Source organism: Eptatretus burgeri, chromosome 12 (genome assembly GCF_056783735.1).
Source record: "Eptatretus burgeri isolate ZD-2024b chromosome 12, Ebu_testis_v1, whole genome shotgun sequence".
Classification (NCBI taxonomy): Eukaryota; Metazoa; Chordata; class Myxini; order Myxiniformes; family Myxinidae; genus Eptatretus; species Eptatretus burgeri.
This window is the reverse complement of record NC_140972.1, coordinates 34,099,248-34,121,871: the sequence shown is the minus strand read 5'-3', so window position 1 is coordinate 34,121,871 and position 22,624 is coordinate 34,099,248. Positions and strand designations below refer to the sequence as shown.

At 42.8% G+C, this 22,624-nt stretch overlaps 1 protein-coding gene across 2 annotated transcripts in view; it reads left to right on the top strand.

Moving 5' to 3' along the window:
- Positions 1–19,720, top strand: part of LOC147015392 (potassium/sodium hyperpolarization-activated cyclic nucleotide-gated channel 4-like) — a 256,138-nt gene extending 236,418 nt beyond the window's left edge. For both annotated transcript variants that reach the window (XM_085850095.1, XM_085850094.1), the window contains exon 8: positions 13,708–19,720. In XM_085850095.1, coding sequence (XP_085706221.1) covers positions 13,708–15,434 — 1,727 coding nt within the window. In that variant the 3' untranslated portion in view covers positions 15,435–19,720. The remainder of the gene's footprint in view (positions 1–13,707) is intronic.
- Positions 19,721–22,624: the final 2,904 nt, after the last annotated feature.

Below are 22,624 nucleotides of genomic sequence, written 5' to 3'. Positions count from 1 at the left end.
CGAGAGAGAGAGAGAGAGAGAGAGACAGAGAGAGAGAGAGAGAGAGAGAGAGAGAGAGAGAGAGAGAGAGAGAGAGAGAGAGAGAGAGAGAGAGAGAGAGAGAGAGAGAGACTTTTTTTTTTTTTTTTTTTTTTTGACTTTTATGTCCTTTTATTACAAAAAAGTATAAAAGGTAAAAATTCAATACAACAAAGCAAAGGATTATATACAAGAGTGGAAAAAAGAAGAGAAGAAACCAATTCAATTTTCAAGTAATCGATAAAGCATTGATAACAATTTATACACAAGGAACACCCCCAAAAATACATTAGAGAGAGGAGAAGATGATAAGAAGAGAGAAAGCAACACAGGCTCCACACGTACCGCCAGAGACTGAGCAACAGCCCCTTGCGTTTGCACGTGCGTGCCAAGCGAGAGAGAGAGAGAGAGAGAGAGACGGGGGCGAGAGAGAGAGAGAGAGAGAGAGAGAGAGAGAGAGAGAGAGAGAGAGAGAGAGAGAGAGAGAGAGAGAGAGAGAGAGAGAGAGAGAGAGAGAGAGAGAGAGAGAGAGAGAGAGAGAGAGAGAGAGAGAGAGAGAGAGAGACGGAGAGAGAGAGAGAGAGAGAGAGACGGGGGCGAGAGAGAGAGAGAGAGAGAGAGAGAGAGAGAGAGAGAGAGAGAGAGAGAGAGAGAGAGAGAGAGAGAGAGAGAGAGAGAGAGAGAGAGAGAGAGAGAGAGAGAGAGAGAGAGAGAGAGAGAGAGAGAGAGAGAGAGAGAGAGAGAGAGAGAGAGAGAGAGAGAGAGAGAGAGAGAGAGAGAGAGAGAGAGAGAGAGAGAGAGAGAGAGAGAGAGAGAGACGGGGCGAGAGAGAGAGAGAGAGACGGGGGCGAGAGAGAGAGAGAGACGGGGCGAGAGAGAGAGACGGGGGGGGGAGAGAGAGACGGGGGGAGAGAGAGACGGGGGGGGGAGAGAGAGAGACGGGGGGGGGGAGAGAGAGACGGGGGCGAGAGAGAGACGGAGAGACGGAGAGAAAGAGCTCTCAACATTTTCGACATATATATTCCAAGTGTTTTTCCAGCTCATGATTCTGTCAAGTTCTGAAGAGGGTAAGAGGTGTGCGCTGGACCAAGTGCCATTCTCGTTCAAAATTGTGACTGGTTTGGAATTGAAAGAGAAGATTGTTTGAAATGTTGAGGTTTGTCAGTCTTTTTTTTTCTTTACAAAGCCTGAGCTCATGGAAGAGCGTGGTAATAGCAGGTCGAAGGTAACACACTGACAGTGGGACAACATGCAGACCCAACTTGGGGGTCGATGAACAAGAGGAAGGTAGAGAGAAGGAAGCATCTCTTTGCAAGTACAAGGTTGTGTTGAAAAGCAATGCCTGCTATTATTTTTCTCCAAAACAGGTAAACATATTCGAATGAAACAGACATATACTAACATCAATCTTTATTCTACCAGGGTGCATATTCATTTCTCAACATCATCGCCACTGTGGTCAACACATTTCTGCTTATGTTCAAATAGTTTTGTGATGCCAACACAACAGAACTGTGTCCTGCTGACATTTCCGGTGCCTCACAGCGGCCTTGACATCATCGTCGGAAGAAAAATGTTTTCCACGAAAGCGTTTTTAAGTTTGGGGAAGAGATGAAAATCTGATTGAGCCAAGTCAGGGCTGGTGATAATTATTTGTGGCGATATTCCATTGACCGTGTCTTACTCTCAGGATTGTAATGGTGAACCCAACTCTCATCTCCAGTCATCTCAGCTCCAGTCAGTTATCCCAACTCTCATCTCCAATCAATTCATCCTCAGTCAGTCATCCCAATTCTCATCTCCAGCACTTCACACTTCATAGCACTGACAATGTCATGCTGCCCTCTGCCATCTTGAACAACATATCACTGAGATATCTCGTGTCAGAATCACAAAACTTTGCTCCCAGTGGTGGGAAGAACTAATGTGTGGACTGCACATTACTTTTTAGCATGCCCTCATAGGGGAGGAATAATTGTAAAGATAAATGTTTCATTACTGAATATATCATTATTTGTTTGATAGATGTGCTGCTTTTATATTTCTATACCGCTTCAGACGCTCAAGAGAATAGGTAAATCACAAAAGGTATGAGGAGAATGCACCAAAATTTTTAGGAAATCTAGAGACATGTGACATGCAGATGCACATGTTGTGTGTGAATCAAAAAATAAATCCTTGGTCAGGGTTGAGTCTTTGTAAGAGATGTTGGTGAGATTTGAATGAATTGAGTGAAAAGCAGATTTGACACGCAAAGGAAGGTGATTCCACAAGCACAAAAGGAGATCAAGAAATGATAGGTGGTTCGTGGCTGGTGCCACGCTTTGAGGCAATCATTCACTTTCCGTGCTACTTGATGGCATCAATAAAGTTGTGCCAACAATATTTAACTTTATGAAACAAGTTGTTTTTAGAGAATTGCTATTCAAACCTTTTTAGTTTCTCTTTATTTATTTTATACAGAGTTGAGGTTCATTGAGGAGCGAGAACTTACAAGGGGTCAGGATGCAACAGAGCAAAACAAACAGCAAAAGGAGAGGGGGGGAAACACATAACAGTGAGGTTGAGAGACAAATTAGAGAGAGACTTCAAAGGGATGTGAGGAAGAATGAGGACTTGGGGAGGACACAGCACAAAATCGATACAGAAGCAAACTCTCAAGAAGGAAAAACAGTGATGTCAGAAAGAGGTGTGCTTGGAAGAGTTAACGGGAGTGGGAAGATCATGGTTTTGAATGGGTGAAGATCTGAGATTGTGGTGAACAGCTGCCTTAAAAACCTGGATGGAAGAATGACGTGGAAGAGAATGTGAAAGTTGATTCCACAGACAGGTGAAACGAGGAACGAATGAGTGAAGGTGAGCAATGATTCCGGATTTTGTGAGTTTCAGCAGAAGGAAGTTGTTGGCACAGACATTATGCTTCCTCTGCATACACCTGTGAGGTGGGAGGGGGGGGAGGTGGTGGTAGAGGACAGATAGATTACCGGCATGTCTGTGATGGGGAAAGTGATCAGCCACTGGCTCAGTTTCATCGCAGGAGATTCTAATGATATTGAAGATCTTGGTTTCCACAACATCAAGCTGAACAAGGTGGAAGGCAGGGGTGCCAGCCCAAAGGGAAGAGCAGTACTCCATTAAGCTGTGGATGAACTTCTTATAGGTGGATAAGAGTTCAGGTGTACCCAGGAAGGACTTTGCACGATGGAGGATGCCCCGTTGGTGACTGACTTTGGAGACCAACTTCAATATGTGGTTCGACAATGAAAGATCATGGCTGAGAGTGAGACCCAAAAGTTTGTGACTGAACCTCTTCAAGAGAATTGTTAAGAAATTAGATGGGATGGTTTGCCAGTTGGTTGAGAGAGAGAGAAAGAGAGAGAAAGAGAAAGAGAGATAAAGAGAGAAAGAAAGAAAGAAAGAGATAAAGAAAGAGAGAAAGAGAATCAATCAAGATTGAAAGACATATTCCAAGTGTTTCACCAGCTCGTGATTCTATCAAGGTCTTCAGTGAGGGGAGGGGCTACTTGCCATTGTGAAGGATGGGGGATGTTACGACAGAGGGTGAAGTCATCAGACTTTTCGTTCAAGAACTGCAGTGCTTGGTGGAGAAACCCAAAAGTGTGTATCAGCTCCTCCATAAGTCTGTTATCAATGGAAAATTAATTAATGGATTAATGTTTGAATATTCTGGATCAGAAGCACTGACATTTATCTTGTTACAAGTGCTGCAGTTTGTGTTTCTGATCACAATTTCATTGCTCAAAACAATGTCCTCACTCCATGAAAATATCAATGAAAGCCTTTTTACAGAGGGCTTTTAACTTTCCTTTATATCATAAAACGGTTTATTATAGGATGCAGACACAAACAGCAGAGCTATTAACACAAATGACGTATTTTCTGAACTTCAGGTCAGTTTGGAAATCCAAAAAAAAAAACGTCATCAGAACATGGTATGTCAAGTTTGGATTTATACAAGAGCTGAAAACAAAGTTCTTTGGCTCATTATGTGACTCGTCTATTTCACGGATATATATATATATATATATATATATATATATATATATATATATATATATATATATATATATATATATATATATTTGTATGCGTGTATGAGGCTGATGGAAGAGCCAGAGCGGAATGGAAGGGAACAAAATGGAAACGGGGAAATACCAACAGCAGAGTGGAAGTGAGAGTGAGGGCGAGTTCAAGAGGAGGGGGAGAAGGACACATAGGGGTGAACAAGCTGCACACAAGCTGAATTAAACATCGCAAGAAGAGGAAGGGGAAGGTGGGGATGAACTATAAAAGGAACAAATCAACAGACAACTAACAAAAGAAAAGAGTTGAGGGAGAGGGAGAAAAAAATTCAACAACCCAGAAAAAGGGAGTGTTTGGCGATGGGGTCATTTGTGGTGGAAGAGATCATGAGTATGGATGGAGAGTCTCCTGAGTATGAGATGTTGGAGGGAATAATGGGATTGGACAGACAGGGGAAGTTGATTCCACAGGCAAGAGAAAAGAGGAACAAATGAGTGAAGGTAATAGTTTGTAAAGCAAGTCTAGATTTGGGGAGTTCAACAAGAAGAGGGTTACTGGCAGATCGTGTGCGCACTGCAGAAACCTCGGATGGACAGAGCCAAGAGAGGGCAGAGAATACAAAACCAAAAAGGAGGCGGGAGAATAAAGAGAGGCCACCAAACCTGTCTGCAATGTGAAAGTAACAGGCCTAGACACTTGGCTTCATCGCAGGAGATCCCATTTATTTTGTGGGCCTTGCTCTTCACGGCATCAAAAAGGAAAAGTTACAAGGCAGGGGCCACAACCCAAAGGGGAGAGTCATACTCCATCAAGTTGCAAATTAAGGCCTTGTAGGTTATCAAAAGTTCAGATTGGCCAAGGCAAGACCTTGCACGATGAAGGATTCCCAGTTAGTGGCTGGCTTTGGAAATATTGTCTGCCCAAGAAAGATCATGGCTGATTGTGAGGCACAAAATTTGAGTGACAACCTCTTCAAGTGCTTTGTGTAGGAAGTATACGGGAGGGTTTGCGAGCAAGACAGGGTGAGTGTGTGGGATTTGTCATGGTTGAAAAACATATTCCAAGTGTTAGATCAGCTCCTGATTCTACCAATGTCTGCAGAGAGGGAAGATGCTGCTGCCTGTCTGTCTGTCTGTCTGAAGGATGAAAAATTGGTATGGCAGAGGGTGGAATTATCAACAAAGACTTGGCAGGATTTTCCAGAGAATCAGACAGATCATTGATGTAGACATTGCCTTGGGGTACTGCAGCCTTGATAAGGAGAGGAGATGAGAGGATCCCTTTAAGAGCTACATGTTGAATATGGGAGTTGAGTAAGCCAGTGATCCATGAGAGGAGGTCACCTTGGAAGCCATAAGCAGAGAGTTTGGAGATCAAGGTGGGGTGCCAGACTGTATGAAATGCTCGAGATATGTCCAGAGATGCTTGAGGTTAGCCAGAAGTTTTCTTGCTTTCCTGAGAGTGGACACTCACTTGTTCCAGGCTTTGTTTAATGATCTGAGGTTGTAGTGGGGCAGATAACAGCAATTTTTGAGAGGAATCGTGCAAATGATGATACAAGCATCAAATTTGGCACATTTGTTCTCCAGGGGATTCTAATCAAATCTGCCTGATTGGCCATTTGAAAATCCAAATTTTTAAAAAAATTGAAGAAAAAAAAATAACTTCAAAAAGGTCAAGATCACGAATCAATGTTGGATGCTGGCTGAGATTGGTGAATGTTTCAGAAACATCATCAAAGACGTTCCAAGTCTGCCATGCAATTTTCTTCCCTTTACCACGGAAGGCAGACACGACGTCACATCCAGTGAACGCATGGAAGTATGGGATCCCTCGAGCTTTCTCAGGCCCTATTGCAGAAACTACCTCATGGACTGGAATCCATCACACCTTGGCTCCTTGGCCAAAGGCGATCCACATGTTCTCAAGACCTAGTTCCTGTAAGGATGGCAGTACAGATATTTCCATGACTAGTACGTCCGTGTCATTAGCCTTAATGATAATGGACTTGCTACCATCCATCGTTGCATCCCTGGCGTGTACAAATATTCGAGTGTCAACTTCTTCATGACAACATGGAGACACAGCATCCAGTAACTTCCTTGTGTTGCTCATGGCATCTTCTCCTTTTGTGACAATGACTGTGCTTGTTGTCTGTGCTTCACACATCTTTTCTGCAAGGAAGTGAAACAGCTCAGTCTTGTTGCTGTCATCTCAAAGAAAGCTTCTCCAGTTACTTGGGGTCTTACTGGTTCCTGTCACTCTTCTTCTGATTCCTTGCCTCCTTTTCGACCTTGCCTCGGACTTCAGACTTGACTTCTTGTACACGTCAAACACTACATCCACCCTCTCGTACCTGGCACCATAGGATTCCACCTTTGGGATGATGTCTTCTTAAGCAGTCATCAAATATCTTTGAAGTGCGTGGAGGTAGGGCATTGATAAGTGCTGAGCCATCAATGATGACTGCATCTCCCCTTGGTTCTCTGTCTGGGATGTTCACTTGCACTTCAAGAATTTCAGCCAGCTGTGGCTTCAAATTTTTTTGAAGTTTTTTTTTTTTTTCAAATTTTTCAAATGGCCAATCGGGCAGATTTGATCAGAAAGCCCTGCAGAACAGAAATGCCAAATTTGATGCTTGTATCATAATTTGCACGATTTTTCTACTATCTACTACACTATTGCCATTGGTCGGATTTGCCTTGCAGGAAGAGAAGGCAACTTATTTGAAGGCAGCTACCTCACCACAGGATTCTTTGTGTCAGGGGTGGGATAGGTACATGATAACTGCAGATGAGATGGTATAAATCTGTACATACGGGAAAGCAAGCTTATGTGGAAGGATTCCCAGGCAGTATTAATGTCAGAAGAGGTGGAAATGAAGGACCAGGAAAGCAGAGTGGCGGGATACAGAGGAAGAAGAGAGGGAGCCGGGATGCAGGGGGATTTGTTTTGCTTTATACTCAAAGCAGGCCATATAATCCTATTATTTATCTATCTTTCCACGTTGGCAGAACAACACATCTACTGTACGACAAAAAAATTGGCAGAACAACTGAAATTAGTGAAACGGTACTCCGCCGACATTCAAATGGGATTTGCTCGAGATAAGTGCATCAAGTGCACATTTGTGCAAGGGAGACAAACAAAAACGGATAACATAAAAATCGAATTCAATACAACAATACAGGAGCTAGTCAACAAAGCATCTTATAAATACCTTGGAGTGGAAGAGGGCCACCAAATATGTCATTAAAAATGCACAAAACAATGACCAATGAATACCTGCATAGAACAAGACTGATCCTGAAAACATACCTCTCCCCAAGGAACAAAGTCAAAGCCATAAACCAACTCGCAGTACCAGTGCTCCAATCCCATCCATCCGTTGGAACCATACTCTGTGCAGAGCGTTGGTGCTGCTTAAGCAGTCTCATTGGCTATTGGACACAATCCTGGACGGGTCACCGCTCCGACACAGTATACCAGCAAGCTGGCACTCGTTTTGCCAACCTTGGAAGGATGACAGCCAGAGTTCACCCCACCTGGTATTAATTCAACAGCCTTGTAGGGTTCGAACTCAGGATCATAGGATCCCAAGCTCACCACCCTAACCATTAAGCCAACACCAGGCATAGTGCTCCAATACTGCTGTGGAATAGTAAACTGGCCACAAACGGAAATCAGAAAACTAGATATCAGAACAAGGAAACTCCTCACTATCCACAAAATGTTCAACAAAAATGTGTGCATCCCGAGAATGTACTTGCTAAGGAAAGTGGGGTGTGTGGGGGGGGGGTGGCCTGATGGAATTCAATCAAGTGCACAGAGCGGACTGTAGGATAAGCAAACCACATGAAAAGTTCAACAGACTACCATATACACAAGCACAAGCATGAACACGAGCCAGAGAAGGTATCTCTCACTCACCTTACAAAAAATTTCCACAAACAGTTACGAATAGAAGATAACACGTACCAAACCAAAACAGCAACAAAGACAGCCCCAATGATTGCAAAAAAAGACCAAAAAAAATACAACATGACATACCAACAGATATGTAGTGACAACTGAGAGAAAGACAAAAGAGCAGGGAAATGAATAAAAAAATAAATAAAAAGTTGGACAGATTGGGGATAGATGAAGAAGAACCACTGGAACAGATAAGAAGAGGTCAGCTCAATTGGGACGGAGAATGAATCATTATAATTGGCCAAGACCAAGGACATGACACGAATAGCTTTATAAAAATGTCAGGACTCAGTCAATCGGACAAGTGTAGATTTTGCAAGGTAGAAACAAAAAGCAGGAACCACTTCTGATTGGGATGGAAAAAAAACTCATGTCAGAACAGGTGTACACCCAAAGGCACAACAAGGTATGTCGAGTATTCCACTGGCACATCTGCAGAAATTTCAACATCCCAGTTCCAGAAAACTCATGGAAACACGAACCAAAACAAACATTGAAAACAAAGACGTAATGCTCACGTACGACCTGATGATCCCATCCAGCGTGAACAGAGAAAACAAAGCACTGCGACTGGACATAGTACTCAGATACAAAAATGAAAAGAAGGCATTGCTAAATGAGGTTTCAGTCCCCAGTGATTTTGGTCTAAATAATGCAAGAATCAAGAAAATGACCAAATATCAAGACCTCAAGAATGAAGTGAAAAGATCCTGGAAGCAGAAGTGTGCCAAAATTGTACCAGTGATATTAGAGCAACAGGAATTATAAAGAAGAATGTCACAAAGATCCGACAAACTATTCCTGGGAACATTATTACAAATGAACTACAGTTGGAGGCTGTCGGGGGCTCATTGATGATCCTGAAAAGAGCCCTTGGAACAAAACTCTGAGAACAACACAACTGCACAACTTAGGCCATGAATCATGATCCTTCACCAAAATAAAGGTGGATACTTTTAGTCCTGGGAGGGCTCTGTTCCACCTTCTGAAACCCACATATCAAGAAGACAACCAACAACACACACACGCACCCTAGTGATTCATACCTTTCAGCATTAGCATCAATGTGCTTATGCTTTCCCATGATTTTCACCAAATTGTACCTACAATTATTGAGGGCTGGCAGGGGAGTTTTTGCTTGAGAGGAAAGCGTACTCACCTCTGAGTTGTCTGGCCTGGGTTAGAATCTCAACACAGCTTTAAACTGCAACACTGGTCTATAGGACTATATGATCTGCCAGAACTGATCGTTTGCTGACATTAAAGATCCCACGGTGTCTTTTGTGACTAAAGTCGGCGAGTTATCGTCGGCACCTTAAACAAATAAACTATTTCACCTTCTGTCGAGTATCCCGCGTCAGAGTGCAGCGAATTGGTGGTTGCCGAGAAACGTTTCTCCACTTGTGCACGATACACCTCGCAGCCCTGTGAAATGTCACATGACCAATGTTGTTAAAATTGCATCTTTTACTTTAAGATCGAGCAAGTTTTGGGATTATTCGATGCATCCTGTGTTGAGGGTACAAAAACACACCTCCCTTTAAAAATGTGCAACAAATTAAATGGAATTTGATATCCTTTGAGATTTGACAGATGGATTGTAATTCTTGGCTGTTTATCAGATAATTGCAACAGCTACCCCATTCGGTGCTCTTTGCAGCAACCATGGCATTCACATCTTGCTCATACAAGTGAGGCTGAACAATGGATTCGATTTTTTTAAAATAAAACGTATGTAGATTGCAGATTACACTGTCATCATTCGACACTAGAACTTGCAGCTTTGAATAATTACGATGCAACGTATGAGAACAAACAGAATGATTCCGATGCTACTGGCAGGTTTTTCATGATTTTTTGCTTGGTTCATCTATCTGTGATACTAAACAGCAGGAGGAAATGCAATCTGTCCTGTTAATGCTTTTAACCTGAAAACAGATTACGTGCATTAACCAGAGATGTAGTTTCAAGTTGGCCTGTTGTGTTCCCATCTGAATGAAAAGAGTGAGGCTTAGCTGTATTTCTGATGCACTACCCCTGGATATTAGAGCAGACATTTGGAATTCGGCCATGGTCCTGGTACCCGATGGCCTACTCTTTTTTGAAAGATCACATGAGATATTTTGTCCACAAGCAAACGCGAGCAGGGACGGCCAGCAATGAACATCCCTTTTGAAAGATGGTGTACAAATTGATGCAACGTGATGTGAGCTAAGCACAAGGACGACAGTTTATCGTCAGGCTGGGAATTGAACCCAGACAAAAAAAAAAGTTTAAAAGTGAGTACACGTCGTCTGAGCAACCTTGCAAGCCCTTGGGAACACAATACAGCATGATGTTATAAAGAAGCAACATAACAAATTCCAATTAATATTTTCACATAAGTTTCACAAAAATGTTAGCACGTGCACTGGAAAGTTTATCCAACATCAAGTCTGTTGGAAACTGAGCAGCACATGATCAAGGTGTGTTTTGATTCAGCAGTTTTTGGGTTGGTGAGGTGATCACATAACTCCACAACAGAGCAGTTCCACAAAATGGGCAGAAGAGAATAAACATACTGAAATGCTTTATGAGATTTTATGTAATGCAAGATCAATAATATGTAAGTTACACCGTATCATGGAGTATGGTAGTACTCCATATCGAGGGATGATACGGGGGAAAAAAATGGCCGCCCATTCAAACATGAACACAATGATACGCTCGTAAACTCCTCGAGTGAATTCGTAAGCATTTAAAAGGCACATCTTTTATTCTCTAGTGTTTTCTCAACTACGAAGACTTAAAAAGACACCAAAATACGTCGCAAAAGTACCATGTCGGGGATCGCTAAATCAGCAACTTGTACTTCTTGTAGTTCTTCCCTTCTCAGAACAATGTAAAACTGTAGCCCGACCTACCTCAATAACTGCTGAAGCCATGATGGTGATTCCAATGCGAGGAAGTTGCTTTGTCTCTGGACTCGTGCACGCAACCCAAAATTAATAAACATGTAAAACATGAATCGTTTTATTTGGAAAAGAAATCGAATGTAAATGTGGACTCAACCAAAGCATGCAAGGATCATGAGGGGGGGAGAATGGACACTGGACAGAACCATTCCAAAAGCGATACATATCCAAACCATCACCCAAAACAACTGAAACAAGTATTAAAACAATTTAGTAACACAGATAAGCCTGGTGTTGGCTTAGTGGTCAAGGAGGTTGGCTTGAGACCTCCGTCAGGAACTTAGGGTCCTGAGCTCAACCTCCCTGTTGACTTTTGAATTAACTGTCACAAGTAAGAGAACATTATTTCATATTAAATAACATTTTGTCATGTTTAATGATGGTATTATTATTTGGCTCTTGGCAGTGAAGTTTCAACTCTTTGTAGTATTTGCTTGATCAGAATCGCCAATTTGGTTTATGTTTATACTGATGTGTTTAATTTATCATGTAACGTATGTTGTTATAATCACCAGCAAAACGATTCACAGTGATATCGAACCATTGTGTGTTTGTTTGTGTGTGTGTTTTGTTATTACCTCCGCCACCGAAGGTGAAGGAGGTTATGTTTTCACCCTTTGTCTGTTTGTTTGTGTACAGGATATCTCAAAGAGTTGTGGACGGATCCGGATCCGGATCCGCATCAGACCACTAGAATTTTTGAAGTATCTTCACAATTGAGAGAAAGGGCCAAAAACGATATATAGCACGATATCTCAAAAAGTCTTGGATGGATTCGGATGAAACTTGGTGAACTAGTTGGCTGTGTGACAAGGAAGAATTGATTCAATTTTGGTGAAGATCCGAAATTCTTCACCTTTGCGAGATAGGGCAAAACTAATATACAGCATGATATCTCAAAAAGTTATGGACGGATACGGATGAAATTTTGTGGACAGGTTGGGTCTGTGACAAGGACGAACTGATTAGATTTTGTTGAAGATCCGGATCCGGATACTAGAATTTTAAAAGTGATTCTTCACCATTGAGAGATAGGGCCAAAAACAATAAATAGCACGATATCTCAAAAAGTTGTGTACAGATTTTGGACGAAACTTGGTGGACATGTTGGGTGTATGACAAAAAAAAGAGTTGACTTAATTTTGATGAAGATCCGAATCCGGATCCGGATCTGATAATTTTTGTCATTGATTTTTCACCATTGCTCCCGTCCAAAGGCAGAACCTAGTAACTCACTTCTAATTGATTTTGAGAAAACAAAGAAAAACTGCTTTTATATATATTAAAGCAGTATCCATTCGAGAAGATTTGATTATTCCTTTACAGATGTTAGAGCGCTGCCATTTCGATGTCATGTGACTAAAGCGTGGCATCAAATTGGTCCATTGAGATACTAGGTTTTTTTTTGTGGTATTTACCGCATTCTGTAAGAGTTGCTAGGTCCTGCCATGAGCGTACAAGCTTACGTAGGGAACAAATTACAATAACTTATACACTAACATGAAGCCTATAACCTAGTAACTCCAAAATTAGTATTAGCTCAGTTTTGATCAAAAAATGAGTTACTAGGTTTTGCCTTTGGACGGGAGATTGAGAGATCGGGCCAAACTAAAATACAGCACGATATCTCTAAAAAGTTGTGGACGGATTCGGATGAAACTTTGTGGACAGGTGGGGTGTGTGGCAAGGACGAATTGATTAGATTTTGGTGAAGATCCGGATCTGGATATAAGGCTTATTTGATTTTATAAGTGATTCTTCACCATTGAGAGATAGTACCAAAAACGATATAGCATGATATTTCAAAAATGTAATGGGCCCGATATGTTCTCCTGGATCAGGCATTGCAGGGCGGATGTATGCGCTCGACCGAGTGTCCTCGTTTGATTTGGATTATCCTTTATTTCTCGGTGATATATTTAGTTGGATAAGAGTGATATATTTGGCAAATGTTGTTTCACAACGATGTGGATTATCTTTCAAGAGCCAAATTACTCGAGAGCTAGAATGGAATCACAACTCATACTTATCAGTTTTGGGTTATTTGGTGAAATGCTGCATTTCAAGAGTATATCATGAACGTTGTTTGGGACTCGTGTTACAGAGGCCAATTTTGGAAGAGAAAACCAACTGTTGTTGCAGGTGTTGAGCTTTCTCACCCTGATCACCATCAGTCCATGATAAGCACAACCAATTTCAAGCATGACTTTTTTTGTTAAAACTTTTCTATACCGCAGTGTTTACCAATCACGTTTGAATTGTTCGATTTCCTGACCCCGTAAATGATACGATGCCATTCTGACCCAGCCATAGTTATCTTGGCTTGATAAAACTACACTGAGCTCGGTCAGAATTGCAAAAGTTCCAGGGAAAGATACATTCACAAATACTGTATTCTCACTGGTCCTTGTTTCCTAGGAATAATAGTCGGTAATGCTTACGAAGATGACAATTGGACACGGGTAGTAATTTGAACTGAATGACAAACCAGTGATGAACATAATACAGGAAAGTTACTTAACTGCTTCCTTGATTCAGCATTTTTTCACGGGATGCTCAGTCATTTATTCCTACATTATTGCTACTGTCATCTTCACTGACGAAACCAGCTCTACCATCCTATTAACTACTATAACAATTTACAATGTTATCCCTGTTGGTTTGGCTTGTTATGGTCATGTTATTACTACTTTGACTCATCTTGACTTCTCAACCACAGGAAAAAAGAACTCCATCTTGCTGCACAAACTGCAACAAGAGAGAGCGACGACAACTGATAGTGAGCTCATCCAGCAGATGGTGAGGAGAGACCGAGAAATGGCAGAGCAGGCCCAACTCGGAGTACCTGCTGCGTCTGAAAGCCCATCTGGTCTCAGTTCAGCAGTGCGACTGCTTGCGACCACATCTGTATTTGCATTCATGCAACATCATCACAACCTACATAGTACAATGGAAGCTGAAGCAGAGGCTGCGGCTGCAGCAGCAGCAGCAGCAGCAGTTGGAAATCAAACTGTAATTTCTTCTGTGACACCACATGCCAGCACCGAATGCACGCCCACTGCTGCCTCTCCATCAAAACCTCTGCTTCAGGCAGCTGATCCGGAACATTCGCAGTCTCCAAGTCTCACTTCTTTAACACTTTTTCATGCAGTTGGATCTACATCTGAATCTCCTCCTTTGGCACAGGGTTCACCTGCTTTTAGTCAAAGGAACTTATCAGTCAAGGGTCGGTCCTCTTCCATCCGCCCTCCTATTGATACTCAGCAGGTAACAGATGCTGGCGATCCACAATTGGGTGTCAAAGGACCTGATGGAGGTCAACAAAGTCCATCTCTATGCAGTCACAGTTGTAGCCCGCCTGGACATGGCGCCCATCACCAAATGTTAACAACTGGTCTTTCAAATAATCAGACTACACCACAACCATTGCAGGTGTCTACCAGTCAAAGCCAACATCAACTACCATTCCAAAGGCAGGAAGCTCTGGCAGCACAGGCTGCATGGCCACCAGACAACATCCCTCAGTTCTACTCAAAAGGTCAGTTTGTGAGGCCTCAAGGAACTGCCATTATATGGGGTTTTACAGGCACATCTCAGCCCTCGCTTGATCACTGTACTGGCCCAAGTCACTTTTATGACAGTATTCATGCTTCTCCGAGTAGCAGGGGAGCAACAGGAAGTCTGGGCAGACGACTACATCAAGAGTTAAAACCTTTGTCAGCTTCACAGCCCTCTTTACCATATGTAGTGCATCCTTCAGCGAGAGATTTATTTTCAGTACCCGTATGTGCACAACTGCCTGCTATACTGGGTAGCCCTCTTACCTCTTCATCTTCACCAACAGTTAGTGCAGCCGTTTCTGTGCCAGGCTTGCCCCAAGCTGTGGCACACACAATCCCAGCAAGCATCCCACGGGAAGCAATTGTAAGCAAGAGTGGACCCGGCCCATCATCTGATTCACTCTGTCCATCAAATGCAGCGGTACCTTCAACTGTCTCCCAGAAATCGAGCACCATCCATCTAGAACAGGACGTTAGAAAAGACACAGATGTGGCCACAGGTGCTCAACTCCCACCTACTAGTCTACCAGCATCTACAGCACCACTGAACACCACTCCTGAACCAACATCATTCAAATCTCCAGTTTCTGCATTCTCAGCAACTCTCTCGACGATCACAGAGTCAACAGCTGCTATTCCATCAGTATCTCCAGGCACCACAGGCCAGTTTCAAGAGGCAGAAAGTATGCCCCGTGCCACTTCCTCGATTCTGGGAATAGCCACACAACCTTCTTTTGTACCTCTTTCACCTACCCGGTCTATTCCTCTAACTTCCAGAGCAGAGGATGAATCCCTGGCAGTGGCCGACACTGGCAGAGACAGCAGCACAGTTTCACCCCCAGGAACAGGGCAGGCAGGGCCTTTCCCGCCACAAGGCAGCGGATGATGGGAACAAACTGGGTGTAATGCTTCTCAAAGATAACTGTACACTTATGGGCAATGTAAATACACATGTAACGATGTAAAGTCACAATTTCATTGATTTTACTATTGGGATAATTTACATTGTGCTCATCGTTTTATGCAGAGTTGTTTTCTTAGGAGTACAATAGGCATAAATCTTTTTTTTTTTTTTCTAGTTCATAAAAGGCTCAGATCAATGAGATATTTTACTGTACAGTGAGAGTGTATAAAAAAAAAATCAAAAAAGGTGGACCTTCTTCCATCGATGTGCAGTCTTCCACTCTGATCAGCTGATGCGAATGATTCACGCAAGAAAAGAAAATTACACTTTTAGCCCAAAACTCGATGTAAAGCAATATGAAGAATTTCTAGAGATAGAAGCCTTGTACCAATGAAGAGATGTGTATTGCACTTTAATCTGCATTATTTATACATACATATATAGATATATTCTTCATCACCACAAATTGTTCCGCCGTACAATGAGAGGGATTCGCAAGGATACATTCTCATAAGAGGTACGAACCGACCACCGCGGTGTCGAACAACCGTCTTTTGAAACCCCCCATTCAAAAATACAATCAAAAAGGAAATAACACAAAAGGAAAAGTGACTTTACGTCCAAAAGAAAGACGTTTTCGAATAATAGTATTCGACTGGACTTAAATTGTTCCAAGGAAGTCTCTTCCGATTGTCCGATTGTCCCCCCCCCCCCTTTGTACCTGGAAGAAAGAAGAGTTGTAAATGGTTTGTTTCTTTCAGCGTCTCGGTTTGAGAATTAACAGATACACTTTCCTAAGTCTGACTTCGTCGACGTCCAGAGGCTCTGCGTGACCGTTTTGAATGGAAGTTTGATCATTTCTCTTCCTTTCAGATATGGATGGTCATTGTTAAAAGTGTACACAGCTGCTATTTCAGAAGAAATTAAGACTATGTTTCCTTGTAGTGTCTGGCACATGCCAGTCTGTCAATTGTTGCTCTGTGTTTCCTGAATGCTTAGGTTGTACTGTATTACTAAAAAAAATATATATATATTGTTTACCATATCCTAATCTTAAAATTCACCGCTGCAATCAGTCAGGGAACAAACAGCCTTGTGTGTGTTTTTGTCTTATTTTCCTGCTTGTCTACATTTTCATTTCACCTTCAGCGAGGAATGCATTTTCCGATAGTTCAATAAATGGGGAGGGGGAGTATGCATGATATGATAATGACAATTACGTGCACAAAAATATCACTTTTCAATTTCTTTACTCAATTAAATGCACAACATACATTCCCTGACAATTATCTTAATTTTCGGGTTTAAAACTTTGAACGCTGGATCACCCCGCGTCTACGTTTTTTGTCTTTTTTTTTTGGGGGGGGGGGGTCCTCTAAAAGGTGATAATGAAACAATCACATAATTTCCGTCCATGACCTGCACTCTTTATTGTGCGAGTGATGTCCTTGCAGTAAACAGGGTTTTTTATTTATGATTTTTTTTTCATCATTTCCTAACGTTCTGTTTGTTCCGTGATTTAAAGACATAGAGAATGTAAAAGTACACACGATCAAAATGCAAGAATCGTAAAGTAACATGTACTGCAATGAATTCTAAAATTCTGTGTACTGTCCAGTGTAATGGATCTTCATAAAAACGAGGTGAGTTATTGGCTGCAAACTAAACAAATTATACATTCCTGCCAACTTTGGTCAAACTTCAGGCATGGACGGATGGTTCGTGAAAGACTTAGACTTAGGGCTAAAATGTTCCTTGGCTGACCATAATAAGGAGGCGGTAATTGTAGTGGTACTGTGCTGTCAAGATATTTTTTACAATCCTGCTTTTGAAGCAGTTATTCAAACACTCTACATTAAGACATGTTCAAACAGGGCAAACCACATTTCAAAGTTGGCCTACAAAGCCAGCCACCGACTGGGCATCTTCCGTCTCGCAAAGCCCTTCCTTGGTACAACTGAACTCCTATCCACCTGCAAGGCCTCCATCCCATTCGCAGCTTGATGGAGTACTGCTCTCCCTTCTGGGCTGGCTCTCCTGCCTCACATGTTGCTCAGCTTGATGCCGTGGAAACCAAGGCCTTCAGGATTATTGCAATCTCCCACGATGAACCTGAGTTTATGGGCCGATCACTTTACCATCGCAGACAGGTCGGTGGTCTCTCTGTCTTCTCCCGCCTCCTTTCTGGTCTTGCACCCTCTGCTCTTTCCGTGTTTTGTCCCCCCCCCTCTCCACATGTTTCTGCATGGTACAAGCATTCCACCAGCAACCCCCTTCTGGTGAAACTCCCAAAATCCAGGATCACTACTCACCTACACATTTGCTCCTCCTCTTTTTTTCCTACCTGTGGAACCAACTTCCACATTCTCTTCTAAAACCATGATCTTTTTTTTTTTATCTCCATTGAACCCTCCCTCCCCCATCCCCAAGTCCTCCTTCTTCCAAATTTCCAGTGTTTCCTTCTTGAGAGTTTTCTTCTGTATCCATCTTGTCCACCCCCTTAGTTCCCCTCCCTACCTCTCATTCTTACCCACATCCCTTGTTGTCTGTTTCAGTGTATCTTGTCTCTCGGCTCTGCTGTTGGTATGTGTCCCCCCCACCCCTCTCTTTCTGTTGTTCCTTTTATTCTGTTGCAACCTGATCCGTTCTGTTCTAACTTTTTTGAAAAACAAAGAGCATTATTCACCATATGAAACAACAAAACGCAACATTGTTTGGCCACCGATTTATGAAATATGTAACAAGATGGATACGTTTTAAATAGTATAACGTTGGAGAGAAATTCTCATTCGAAGTTGAGACAAAGCGGCTAAAATGAGAGTAACTTATGAAGACAGTTTCGAACAATTTGTGACAGTAGAGAGCAATTTAAAGTTTTGGTTCCGTTCCGATTTTGACGGCTAGTCTCACAGGTGTATCGCCGAGTCTGACATTGAGGTCTATGATGGTTTCTCATTAAACACCTCCACAAGCATGATGAAATTACCCTGGATTTTTAAAATCATCTTACTACACATGAAAAACCCTGAATATTGTCACACTGACGGACCCGGAATGAATCGTTCTTCCCGCCATATTCAACCTCGTAAAACGACTTATGGTCGACCCTCAATAATTTGAATAGATACATTCCAGAGACCATTCAAGTTGGTGAAAAATGAAATTATCCAGACTTACTTTATCCCCCTTCCCCAAGTTGGCAGAGGGATGGTAACTTGTATTCATGTCATAACAATAATGACCGTATGCAATAACATAACCAGTTGAACACAGGACGCAAGTATTTTGTATACACTACAACACTGCCAACATCAAAAAAGGTTCTATTTACAAGCACGATATAATACACTGTTAAACACATTAGCATATCATAGCATTTCATACATTGTACAATACCAGCAAGTTGCCCATGCCCGCACGAGATTCGAAACAGGGTAGGGATGGAGAAGGCAAAAATGCAAACAGCATCTTCTGTCGTCGAGCCGGCAAGCTGGGAGCAACAATTCACATTTATTGCCACATCTGATGCAATTTAAATGCTTCAAAGGCGGGTTAACTAAAGTAAATAACTAGGTCAGGTTTGGGAGCATGGGCCGGAGCAGAGCGTCGCTGCTCCATTTGAAACTGTTTGGTCGATATACATATGTAGCTTTTTGATGCCTAGGGTCTGCAATAAAATGGTGTCAAAGCTGGTGACCAATTGCAAGTTAATAGTACGATACAATGTGACCGCTTTACGTACCTGTTTAGACCTTGAAACTTGTGCAGGAAAACGTCCTGTGGAGCACAAAAGGCGGCTGAGAGAAACGGTGCAAAACGGTGATCAAACTTCCCATCTATTCATCAAGATTGTCCTATTTTTTTGAGCATATGATATGCCTGGTGAGCATATGATATTCCATATGATATGCCTGGTGATGCCTTAATGGTTAGGATGGTGGGCTTGGGATCCTAGGATCCCGAGTTCAAATCCTGCTTGGCCCTTTAATTGGCCCGGGTGGGGTTGACTCAGCCTGTCATCCTTCTGAGGTTGGCAAAATGAGTATAAGCTTGCTGGGATGATTGAGCCATTTGATGATTGAGTATCCTGTGTTGGAGTGGTGACCTGTCCAGGATTGTGATCAATATTCCAGGAGACTGCCTTGGCTGCACTGATGCTCTGTACAGAGTATGGTCCCAATGGATGGATTCCATACAACTGCAGTCGATAAATAATGGGATGGTACTGAAAGGGACACCACAATGTGAGACATTGAAGGAACAAGGAAAATGGCCACCGAACTACGATCGCTACTTCTTTAGCCCCCCCCCCCAAATTTTCCCAGCTTCTTGTGAGGTTGGCCAAGGGAACACGTTTGGCTGAAAACCTTCACGAACTGGCTGAGCAGGCCTGACATTTGACTGAATGGACAGAAATTTGGCATTTGGCCAGGGTGTCAGTGACAACTCATCTGCTGTTTGTGTAAGATATGATTTTACCGACACCAACTGATGCGTGTAGGTGGGATTGCAGGCTTAACGTCCCTCCAAGGGATAGCGCACTTTGTGATGTAATGCCTTGTCTGCAAAGTGAGATCCTTTCATCTCCTCTCCCTGTTCAGGCTGGATTGCCCACGGCAGTGTTCTGGGCCCAGTCCTACTTCTGATCTTCATCAACGATCTCCCTGACTGTAAAATTCGCTTCATATATTTGCTCATGACTCCACCACCCTCTCTCGTCACATCCCTCATCCTTCAGACAGACAGGCTGCAACCTCTTCCATGTCTTTAGATCTTGAAAAAAAATCACAAGCTGGTCAAACATTTTGAATACGTCTTTCAATCCTGACAAATGTCTCTGTCTCTGTCTCTGTCTCTGTCTCTGTCTCTGTCTCTGTCTCTGTCTCTGTCTCTGTCTCTGTCTCTGTCTCTGTCTCTGTCTCTCTCTCTGAAATGACCGTCTGGCAAACCCTACTATCTACTTTCTAAACAATCCTCTTGAGGAAGTTCATTCACTCAAACTCCTGGGTCTCAATATCAGCCACAATCTTTTAGAAGCAAACCACATTTCAAAATTGGCCGACAAAGCCAGTCGCTTACAGGGCATCCTCCATCATACAAAGCCCTTCCTTGGCACACCTGAACTCCTATCCACCTACAAGGCCTTCATCTGCAGCTTGATGGAGTGCTGCTCTCCACTCTGGGCTGGCACCCTGCCTCACATCTTGCTCACCTTGACACTTTGGAAACCAAGGCCTTCAAGATCAATGGCATCTCACATGTTGAAGCTGAATCAAAGGGCCTATCACTTTTGCATAGCAGACAGGTTGGTGGTCTCTTTGTCTTCTACTGCCTCCTTTCTGGTCCAACACCCTCAGCTCTTCCCATGCTTTGTCCTCCTCCCTCCCAAAAAGGGCAGTCTCATCTGCATTGCATCGTTGATCTTGCACACACATTCAGAGCACAGCGAGGCAAACTCCTCTCTGAATGATGGCACAGCTGCTCTGGCAACTTAACAATGCCAGTTGAAAAGTCAATGTCATGATGATTCTTGAAGTGGGTCAACCAGCCATCATTTGCATTGATCGGCTCCATTGTCTAATTGCTAGACCTTCCTGCAAAGCTGTTGTACGTTTTGAGTGCTTTGTTCTGGAGCAGCGGATCAGGGGTCGGAATGTTCTCTTTGTGCGTGTTGGAACCAAATGGCCAAGATGTTCTCAATTTGTTCAAACCTTCCCAAGCAAATGCACTTTTACTCTTCCTTCTCTGGAACATGTGCTTCCATTTTCTTGACCTCTCACTTCCAGGAATCACAAAGATTGGTAGGAGCTACTCCAATGTTTTGCATGACAATACAAATGGACTCACCATCTTTGACGGATGCAATAATTGTGACCTTTTCCATGAGAGTCTCGGAAAAAACAACCATATTTTAAAAATATCCGTTTACAAAGTCGAGGTTTGTGGAAGAGCTAGAACACAGAACGGAATATAACAATAAGAACAGTGGAAAGTGGAGAAACAAACCAACAGCAAGGTAGGGGGACACAACAGAAGGACATTTGAAGGAAGAATGGGTGAGGAGAAGACTGAAACAATGGGTTGGGAAAACACCAGAGGGTGAACAAGCTGAATAAAAGGTCAAACACAGCTATGTAGAAGGGGGCTGAAAACATGCAAGGGAAAACTGGAGATGAAACAGCAATGGAACCAAACATTGAAACGAGGGTGGAGTGATGGGGGAGAAAATGCAGTAACCTGGAAAGGAATGGATGGGCTGGGGGAGGGTTAATGAGGGTAGGAAAAAAAAATCACGATAAGGGAAGTGGGGTGGGGTTGACCGATGAGGTGGTGAACAGCCATATTGAAGCCCTCGACTCCCGAGACGGAAGAATGAGATTCAACAGACTGAGGATATTGGTTCCACAAGGCGAGCGAAAAGAGCAACAAATGAGTGGAGGTGAGTAGTGATTCTGGATTTTGGAAGTTTAACAAGAGGAGGGTTAATAGTAGAACACATGCACTATAGAGAAACCAAGAGGGAGCGGAGTGGGAGGGAAAACCACGGAAAGGGCACAGGGTGCAACTACACATAGGAGGGAGGCGGCAGATAAGGAATTACCTGCAATTTGGTAGTAAGAAACCCAGAGATTGAGCTTCTGTGGGACATTCCATTGATGGCATCATGATGTGTAAAGTGTGATGCAGGTGTACGCAGCTCAAAGGGAAAGCAGTATTCCATCAAACTGCAGCTGAGGTGGGTTACTGGCACTCTCTTGAAGCACTCTAGCGTCGACAGGAGAGAAGATAAGAGGATTTAGTTGAGACCCACATGCTGATGGCGATAATGGAGGAGGTTATAAAGCTGTAAGAGGAGGTGGCCTTGGATGCCAGTTTGAAGATCAAGGTGAAGTGCCAGACTGTGTCAAATGCTTGAGATATGCAGAGAGAGAGAGAGAGAGAGAGAGAGAGAGAGAGAGAGAGAGAGAGAGAGAGAGAGAGAGAGAGAGATATGGATGGCCCAATCTCTTGTCTGATATTGAGGACCTTCAACCATTCTTGGAAGAGCAGAAGCAGCATGTTCAGGGCAGAATGACTCAGTCTGAATCCAAACCTGGAAAAAGGAAATATTCAATGAAAACTGCGATTGATGAATTCCATGACTTTGCTTATAACTGGAAGTAAGCCAACAT